This window comes from Pterocles gutturalis, unplaced genomic scaffold (genome assembly GCF_000699245.1).
Source record: "Pterocles gutturalis isolate BGI_N339 unplaced genomic scaffold, ASM69924v1 scaffold6589, whole genome shotgun sequence".
NCBI lineage: Eukaryota > Metazoa > Chordata > Aves > Pterocliformes > Pteroclidae > Pterocles > Pterocles gutturalis.
Window position 1 is genome coordinate 5202 of NW_010128114.1, and position 10143 is coordinate 15344.

The 10143-nt window shown below is 39.0% G+C and overlaps 1 protein-coding gene across 1 annotated transcript in view; it reads right to left on the bottom strand.

Annotated features, from left to right (window-relative positions):
- SCUBE1 (signal peptide, CUB domain, EGF-like 1) overlaps window positions 1–10143 on the bottom strand; it is a gene marked incomplete at both ends in the record, with an annotated part of 90859 nt that overhangs the window by 4696 nt on the left and 76020 nt on the right. The window contains 5 exons of the mRNA XM_010079497.1: window positions 739–906; window positions 4016–4177; window positions 5572–5775; window positions 6822–6980; window positions 9343–9459. Of these exons, the coding sequence (XP_010077799.1) occupies window positions 739–906; window positions 4016–4177; window positions 5572–5775; window positions 6822–6980; window positions 9343–9459 (810 nt within the window). The remainder of the gene's footprint in view (window positions 1–738; window positions 907–4015; window positions 4178–5571; window positions 5776–6821; window positions 6981–9342; window positions 9460–10143) is intronic.

A 10143-nucleotide genomic window follows, 5' to 3' on the forward strand; every position in this document is an offset into this window, starting at 1 on the left:
ATTTCCCATTACAAAGGACCTTGTAACTAGAATTATGTTCCAAAGACTAGAGCTAAACCCTTATGAACTAGTAACACATGCTACATGTCTCTCACTGTATTTAATGCAGTGGTTTCCAGCGAGTTTGTAATAAATGGAAGCTGATACATATCTGCCTCAACAATAAAAATGTCTTTCACCATAGCAGGGGAGAGGTTTCCATTAGTGTCTGTCTGCCAGGGCCAGTTCCAGTAACTAAACCAAAATGCATTTGGGCAGATTCCTTCTTCAGCATTTGCAGTGGAAGTTGACGCTATGGAACACACAAGGTGTTGCACGCTTACTGTTTCTGCCTAGCCCATTAATAATCAATCCTTCATATAATTTCTGTAGTGTTTAGTTTTGCTGATTAGGTAAATAAAAGTATACAAGATGTGAAGGTTAAAGCACAGTCTAATGCAAGGTTGTCTTATTTCTTGCCACGCAGTGGGGCTGATTCACTTGCCAGCTGCAGTGCTGACTCTGTACCTGCCTGTGATAAATTCCAAAGAAAACCATAAAGCCTGTTCAGTCTACACAACCTCAGGAGATCATTCCCAGTTTACAGATTTCCTGACCATTTAATTTAATCACACACAGTGTTTCTACATGCAGTCACTATGTTTTGTTTTGGAGCCTTTCAAAGCCCTTTGGCATTGAAGCTTACAAACAAAAGAGCAAGCAGCAGGTGTATGAATTGTGGAAAGATTTAAAATTCACCTTTGGTTTCACAGTCTTGAAAGGAAACAGCACCTTCATACTTGGTCAGAAGCCCACCGCCACATGGAAAGCAGAGGGTCCTTCCTGGTTCAGGCTGGTATGTACCAACAGGACAGACTCTACAAGGCTTAAAACCATCTGAAGAATAGTGTCCAGGAGAACACTGCCCTAGAAATAAAAAAGGATCATCTATCTTAGTAAGCTGACTTTTCTGGACAAAGTATAAAACCTCCTTTAACTTAAATGTGTGACATCAAGACAGCTGCAGATCAAATTCTAATCTCACCTGCTGATTTTTGTGTTGTTCCTATAACTGCTTCCTAAAAACAACACCAGTAAGTACAACTAGTTGCTTAATAAGCTCTTTGCTACCTATATTTTTGTTTTGTTTTGTTTTTTTAGCCAAGGCTCTATTAAGATGTTGTTTGAATACTTTGTACTTTCACCAAGTCTTTCATCTGAGAATTTCAAAGCACTTTGTAAGAAAAAATGAATCTTTGCACTATATCTATGAAGCAAGTAATTTTTTTTTTCCACATCTCCATTTTATAGATACAGAAACGGCAGATGATGGGATTTACCAGACTGGATGGGACCAGCCAAGCACCCTGTCTGTAAGACCAGCTGACACCAGCAGTTTTCCACGTAGCTGTGAAAACTAGTGCTCATCAGAAGCCCTTCTGCCAGAAAATGGTGATCTGTGGAAAGCAAAGCACTTTGTGAATGGGTCTACTGACAGATACAAGGTAGTTTCAAAACTTGCTCTCCAGGCAATTTCTGAAGGGCATTTGCTTGGCTTGGTTCTTGCTAGCTTGAGTACTTTATGCCTTGACACCCTACCTGAGAATCAGGATTTCACGTTTTTCAAGATTATGGCATTAATGCATATCTTCACACCACCCCAGCCTGGGAGACCCGGACTTTGAGACGACAGATGTTCCCTGAGGTTGCCTAATCCCCATACTTTGTAATTTAGCTTCCCTGAGAACTCAACAGCAGGCAGAAACAACTTGCTTGAAAATCGGAAAGCTCTGAGAGCTCTAGGTGGGGTTGGGATCTCTTAAGAACCCTGATACTTGCTGGGAGATGCTGGGGGCCCCCAGTATCTTAGGTGCATGGTGCTCAGGATGAAATAGAGATTCTGAGCAAAAGCAAAGTTCAAGTTCTGTCCTGACAAAAGTCAAACTCCTATGGACACCTGTGGGACCAGGATTTCTGAGATTTAATTTTGCTCCCATCCCAGCTGTCTGGAATATGACTGTACAAGCTAGCTGTTGTGACACAGACCTCTGAGAAATATTATGACGTTACTAATTTGAACACAATTCTGCCATTGTTTTTGTAGCAAAACTGATCCAGCTAGTCTGGTCCCGTTGGTCACTGGACTTTAACTTGAAGGCAGTCCAAACAAAGAGTGGATTTGGCTCTGGATTTTAGTGTGGCTTACAGACATCCTTTTAAAGAAGAGGTACAGTTGGGTTTTAGTACTGCTAAATACCCAATGCTTTCAGCACTAATATGTGTCAGTCCTTACCTGTGTGTAAGAATCAGCTAACTTGCTTCCTTCTTGCCTTCTGTATTGAAATTGCCAACAAAATTGATCTGAGGTGATTTCCCTGAGAAATGCCCCAAATGACTAGGCTTCCTGACTTTGTTTTGGCCCTATACCTACATGGATCGCATGTAATTTAAGTATCACAGCATCTTACTTGCAGCTACAACATGGAGTTCTATGCAACAAGCACTTAAAATCTCTTACATTCTTCTTGTATGTGCCTCACCTGTAGGGGTGAGGGCTTCAGTTATAGCTTATTTGGTACTACACAGGCATTACTGCTCCGGAAGATATAATGCAAAAATACTATTGATTACAAGTGGTGAGTACATTCCTAACAAAATCTGTGTTCATCAAAATACCCTGTTTCATCACACATGCTGACACATTTTATGGAGGCATACTGATTTTGATAAAATCTTTGACAGGGAAGTTTATGAAGTCCAAAGCATATTCTCTCTTGCCACTTTCAGAGAAAGAGAAAATGGAAGAGTTGAGCAGAAAAACAGACTGTTGTGATCTGACAACAAACATTCTGAGACAGACCCACACTGCAAAAATAATCAGAAGAGTTTCTTTTTGTTGTCGTGCAGAACAATAATTCAAATGCAAACCTTGAAACAAAATAATCTTTTTTTTCTCTAGTCATTGTGCTGCTTTGCTCAGTACACTATATTCAACCTTTATAAACTCAGGTTTTATTTTGATTTTTTCTGTCAGATTTTGTCTAAATACAAGTCAACATAACAAAGATGCACAAGCATTTCAAGAATTTTTCTGTGATAGTTCCTTCATACAGTAAATCTGCAAAATCCACCATATGTTTGGATTGGAGACACTAGAGTTATTTTTTTCTTCAGTAGATGGGGAAAAAGCAGCCGTTTCTCAAATGTCATTCATTGTGTGTTCACTCCAGATATCCTTGAAGAAAGCATTGATGTAAATTACATGGATGAGCTTTAATGTTAGCATGGATTTCTTTTGAAGTCATATAATGTATCTATTATAAACTAGATTTTGCTCATCTGTAATGAAATAAGGTAAAGAAAATAACTAACAGTTGTGTCTTAAAACCTTATCTTGACCAAGTTACAGCAGAAGCATTAACAAACTGAACTTCACAGCTCTCTTCTGAAACCAGGTTTTATAATCATTATAATCTAATTTATATATCATGAAGTTGAGTCAGAGATGCTACATCACTTGCCAAAAGCTGCAGTGAATTCAAGCAGCGTTGAAACTTGTAGTCATTAGTTCTGAGTCCAGGTTACAGATTGCTGCAGCACAGCTATCTCAAAATTCTGATTGCTGTTGATTAGACCAGGTAAACTGCATCTCATGCGAAACATTAAATCAGCAGGTTCATTAGACTCACCAGTACCAGTCCAAAGTAATCCATCCCTTTGGCTCACAATATACCTGATGAGTCCTTGCAAGTCGAGGTATGTCCAGATTCCATACCTGACTTGAAGCAAAGTGCTTTGCTTGGCTTGCTCATTTCCATACCATAACTCACATTGCTGCAGCAGGTCCCATCTTCTTCTTGGCAATGTCAGCAGATGGAACAAGCCAAAACACTTTGTGTATTGCTTGTAAGTGCACAGAGATTTCTTCTGTTACCTTTACAAGACAGAAGTGTGGAAGGCTCTCCCCTCTTTTAGCCTCCATGCCTCACAGGCTGGGTGGCAAGACCTAATCCTGTTATAATCAAATTAAACTTGCCTCCACATTCTGACACATTCCGGGCGCCCGCCACTCCCTGTCCATCATTACTTGGGCAAGGCTCACAGTTAAGTTGACCTTCTGTGTCTTGGTATGTTCCTGGTGAGCAAGGAATGCACTGATTATGTTCTCCGCTATAAAAGGTGCCCATGCTGCAGGTAACTGAGAAAAGAAAAGGGGAATCTACATAAGGACTTTCATTTTAATCACATTACTTGCCTTTATATCAAACATTTAGAGAAGATGGATCTCTTTGGCCCCAGTATTATAGTGGAATATGTTAGTCCAGGATCCTCACCTAATGTAAACAAGCCCATATCCACTGCGGTCTAGGTCAATTTACATCAGGGCGAGGTCCTTCTATTCTTTAAGCTATTAAATGGCATTGTACTGCACTGAAGCGTTTATCAGACATATGTTGTTAATAAAGCTGATGCAGTCTTAAGCCAGGATATTGCAGTTTCATTAAAACAGCAGTGCATAACATATGGGAAGTGACGTGAATTTTTAGTTTACACTAGGTGCATTTACGTGTTGGTTTTGTGGCAGACGACTACAAAAAGTCTGTCTCCTGAGACCAGTTCTAGAGGTTTCTCTGAGGGCAATGTATCCCATGTAATATTTTATGTCTCTTTACACTCAAATACCCCAACTGGAAAGTGTTTTAAATATAGATATGAATACACATGCTTTTCTTGCTGCAACAGGGTGCTTTAAACATTTTTTGCTGCTGGATATATGTAGTTAACATGTATGGGTTTCTAGACACAGGTAGCAACAGTCTTTCAATACAGCTTCTAAATCACTGCTCCTATATGATGAAAACAGCCGATGAACCAGGCACCTATCAGATCTGCATTTAACTATTTCTTTTTGCTTGTGTTTAAAAACACTTGGTGTCTAAAAGAAGCTGGAAAAATAGATATGCTGATTTTGAAAAGATGACTCTAAGTGATTAGAAAGCTTGCAGTGCTGAGAACTGCCATTAATAGGTTTGCACTAGCACCTTGCCCCCAGTAAAGCACTAGAGCCTGGTAACCTGGGAAAAGGCTTAAAGAAATTAGGTATTTTACATAAAGTTAAAATAGGTTTCTGTAGATTTTTTTTTAATTGGACCTCTTGAGGGTTAAATATAAATATATCCATGGGTCACAGATTATTTGGTGTGAGGAAGGAGAGAGAGGTGATACAGAACTTAATGCACAGCACCTCGGCAAACACCATATTGTTGTTTTACAGAATTGTAATTATGTTTTCATAAGATGCTGGGAGCAACTGGGAATTAATTGCCAACATTGCCTTGTGACAGGCCTTGATACATACCAGCTGACAGCATGGGAACATACGCACATATATGCTCCTTTTGTTTTCCTACAATCATTTAATTAACTCCTTTCAAAGTCTTTTGAACCATCAGTGGTCCATGCACATATGGTGAGTAATAGTGATCTAACTCATCTGTTATCTCACAGATTTCTGCCTGGCTTGCTAGGGACAAGTTAATTTTGGATGGCTTGTTCTGGGGGATATGGCTGGAGAGAGTGCTTGGGACTTACCGCATTTTCCATCCTGCAGCACTTGACCTGTACTGCAAGCTTCATGCCCTTCAGTAGCTTTAGCTGGCTTCTGAGCCACTTCATATTCTGTCCCAGAAAACTGAATGTAAAATTGCTGTTTATTAATAGATTTCCTCAATGTTTTGATTGCAGTTTGCAGCTTCTGCTCCATCCTTTTCCGAACACAGTCAATGTTACAGGTGTCTAGATGGGAAATGATAACAAAACTAGAAGCAATTGAGATTCATGTTTAAAAAGAGGTGCTTAACAAAAAGCTTAGCCTGTATCGTACTATGACACCTCTGTTTGCTTCACTGTCTTCTCCATATAAATTGTAGAAGCAGTCTTCAAAAATCAGGCCTTTTAAAGGGACAAGACAATACACTGAGGACCATCAAACTGAGCTTCATGGCCTATAAGTGCACACTGAGTGCTGATATCTTATTTCTAGCATTGAGAAATCCGGTTATACTGCGTGCACAGGGAGGGGGCTGCAGAAAGCATCAATCCCACTGTGTTGTACTTCCAGATATGTGTTTGGTCTGCCACCATTAATGTTTCTGAATTTTCTCTGCCTGTGCTTTACTCAGTTGATTAGGAATTCTTCCCACTTCCCTGACCAAAATACCTGAGTGACAAGGAAAGGTGCTTTCTGGCATGATTACTGTTTGAAGCACTTGGCTAGGGAGGTACCCCCTCAGGGTTAAGAAACCTGCCTTTGAGGAATGACCTGTTTATAAAATTCAGCCCATGTTTTCTTTGGCTGGATTTTATAGCATAATATTCCATCCCATGAATAACTTGAAGCAAACTTGAAGTTTGTTATGAAAACAAGAATTTTCCAAATCTGTGATAAAAATGTTTGATTCTCAGACTGAAGTTTCAGCAACTCACATTTGGAGGATATTTTTATCATTGTTGTTGCAGAACTTCTAGCTAATCCTTGCATTCTCTGGGCATCAATTAGCACTTCTGCTGTTTAAAGAAATCAGATTGAATTAAAGTACATGATTTAACTCAAGGCTTTGAAAGAATTTTACCATAGGTTCAAGCTTTTTTTCCCTTGGCTTAATTTCATACCTGATTCCTTTCAATTAAATCTCTGAAACTTTGAGTTTGGAAAGGCTGTTGAATGAGGCTTATGCTAAAAGGTTTACATGGCAGCTTGATGAAATAGCATCAAAGAGATTCTAACAACACACTGAGGAACTGAATTCTGATTTCTCTCCACAGACAGATCTTTCACAAACCTGAGACTTCTTCCGACTTCATCTCCACTTCAAACTCTGCAGTGATATGGGACACTTCTTTTGATGGTGACTTGCGGCCTCGGCGTTTTTTCTTGGAGGAATCACACTTGAGATTCACAAAGGTCACCTGGCAGTTGTCTGTACAAGGGAATTGACCTCCTTTGCATAAGAGAAGTAACATCAAAAAGAAATCAAGTAGCAAAGTAGCAAGTGACAGGCTAATAAGCAAGATCTCAGATGGGTTATCATGAATGCAGTGATAGGCTTCATAACATTTCACATGAATTTTCACCACCTCCTCTGTGCAATTTTGGGTTTGCTCATTTTGGTAGTGAATGCAGGAGGCGAAAACACACTGTGGTGATGCTCAGCTGCACAGTGGTACCTCCAATGCCTACAACTGCCTCTCTCTTTTCTGCGTAAGGATTAGAGAGGTCTTTACAGAAATTAGCTAAGATCAACAATGCTATATACAGTTGTTTGATAGTTAAACAAAGCTAGAGAGTCAATTTTCATAAATTCATAAGAGTGGCAGGCCTAGGCCTCTAGAAGCTAGCAGCTGGGATTCCATCTCTTTCAGCAATGACAATCACCAGATATCAAAGGCTTTAAAAACCTTTGTTTGGGAGGTTATGAAAATATATTGGAAAGCTTTACCTGAGGGGAAATCATAGAATCACTAGGTTGGGAAAGACCCTTAAGACCATCGAGTCCAACCATTAAACTAAGACTACCAATTCCACCAACAAAACCATGTCCATAAGCCCCACGTCTACAGGTCTTTTAAATACCTCCAGGGATGGTGACTCAACCACTTCCCTGGGCAGCCTGTTCCAATGCTTGACAACCCTTTCAGTGAATAACTTTTTCCCAATATCCAATCTGAATCTCCTTTGGTGCAACTTGAGGCGGTTTCCTCTTGTTCTATCACAAGCCAGAGGAAGTGGTCTCGTCAATTATGAGTAACCACTGAGGAGAAAGGCCACAATCTGTTGAGACACCATCACATAAGCATCCTCTCCCTATATAAGAACGGTATGTGAAAAACATCCTTTTTGAGATAGGTGATGGACATTCCAGGTCAGGGAGAAATTTCTAGCACTCCAGCCACCAGAAGAATGTAATTTCAAGTGTGTGGTTGTGTGATATAATCTTACTGTTAGACCCAGAAGCCCAGATGACATAAACACAAAGCAAAGCAAGCAAAGGACAAGGAAATGCATCTAAAAATGCATTCCTGTGGTGACTCTATGGACAAAAAAAGTCAACTTCTATAGCTTTAAAGATGAGCCTGATAATCATATCTTATTAAAAGAAGACAATACATAAGGACAAGGTAAGCATCTTGACAACTAAGACTTGTTTTAAGCCAATACTTTCAAAATTAGAGAGCTAAATGTCTAGATTGCAGGGTAAAGATACAATATGAGTCTAAATTTTAAAAATAAAATCTTTAAACCATTATCATTTCTTTAGGATAGCTATTTTTACTTTTATCTATTCAGGGCTCATATATGACGCTACACTCACTAGCTAAAGTGGTGGTAAGAAAGATTCACAACAGAGAATATATCACCAATAGATGTTTGCTGCAAGCTGATAAAATGCTTTAAGCAACAATATGAGCTGTTACAATTACACCAGTCCTGTGTATTAAAATATGGAAAATTTTAAGTTAATATTAAATTTAAATGAACTCTAAATATTTTAAGCTGTGGAAATGCACAGCAATAACACCCAAATGCTCTTTAATTTTAACTGTCATGATATCAAGGGGACAGAGGACGAGAAGTAAATGTCATGAAGATCTGTTAAATATATATCACTTTTAAAATCTCTTTTTTTGTTCAACTTTAAAAGTCATCAAAATGAATAATAATAATAAAACCCCATAGTCATACTTATTTTTTAAAACAGTTTATCACTTTGAGTCAGCCTGACACAAACTTTTTAATTTCAGAATTTTGGTAAATATGTCTAAATCTTCTAAGTATTTTTTCTAATGTTGTAACTACTCACTCCAACATAACAAAAGACCTAAGTCTGTGTAACATCAGATTTTGATTATAACTTTCCCGCTTAGGGGTTGTCTTTGCTGCTGCAATGGGATACTAATCCAGCATAAAGCAAATAAATAATAGCTTTTGTTTTCTTTTATAAACCTCATTTGGGAAAACTAAACCAAACCAAACTGACATAGTTTCATGTAAATTTGCATTGCTCACAGCTGTTTGTCTCAGGATACTTCTGCCATTACCAATGCCAGAAAAAGGATCAGCTTAATTCCAAACTCATGTACTTTTGAACAAAGATTTTTTCAAAGCAACTGGCGACATTTCAGCACTGTTAGATCCAAACCCAAGGCACAGTTAAGCTAGAGTATGAATCTTGGCCTGAACTTAAATTCAGATCCAAATATGAAAACCATTTCCATCTGCAGCATGAAAACAAAATATGTGAACAAGCAAGCAAACACACAAAAAATTAGAATGCTGTTTACATGTTAGAAGAAACCACATACCTAAACCAGCTTGCTTCCCAGAATCTTTTGTTTTTTCTTTGCTGCGAGGCCGTAAATGGCACTTTGCATCTTTAATTTTAAAACGAGCTTTCTGCTTGATTGGAGGGGCTAATGAATCTGTTGATGTAAAGTAAAAAAGCTATCATTTGGTATGCAGATAAAATTAAGTCTGAAACTTATTTTTAAAAACAGACTCAAAAGTCTTACGACATAGAAAAGATCCATTTCCATAAGCTCATTTTTTCGCATAAGCACTTACTCTTGCTCCCATTAAGATCAATGAATTTGCTAGTATTGCCTGTGCTTTGCACATACGCTTCCCCTCCAGCAGTCCTGCACATCTCGGTGGGATTCTCTTACTACGAAAAAGGTTAATTCCTACCTTTTTTTATTTTTGACTCTGTCTGTGACTTCCCATGCTACTTGTCTGTAGTTCTGCTCTTGCTAATGCCAACTAGGAATAAGATTAATTTAGTGGAGCTGCGCTGTTGGCAGTTGAAAACCATCCCAAGGCAACGTCTTTGTTTGACTGCAGTCTATGGCTTGGAAGCTTTATTCTTCACCTTTAAATCCAAGCCAGTTATGTCTTATGACTTTAAAGGCTGTTATACAGATACGTACTGCTTAGAAAATGTAGCTGCTGGATGACTTCCTCACAAAGTCCATGGTGGAAAAAGCTGGGCCTGGCCCACCACCTGCCTGCTGCTGCAGGTTGCCCATGGGACCCAGAGCAGCTGTAAGGTGATCGCAGGTAAGTGCTGCAATGTGGGTCCCTCTTTCCTTGGGAGAGCTCTGCTGAAC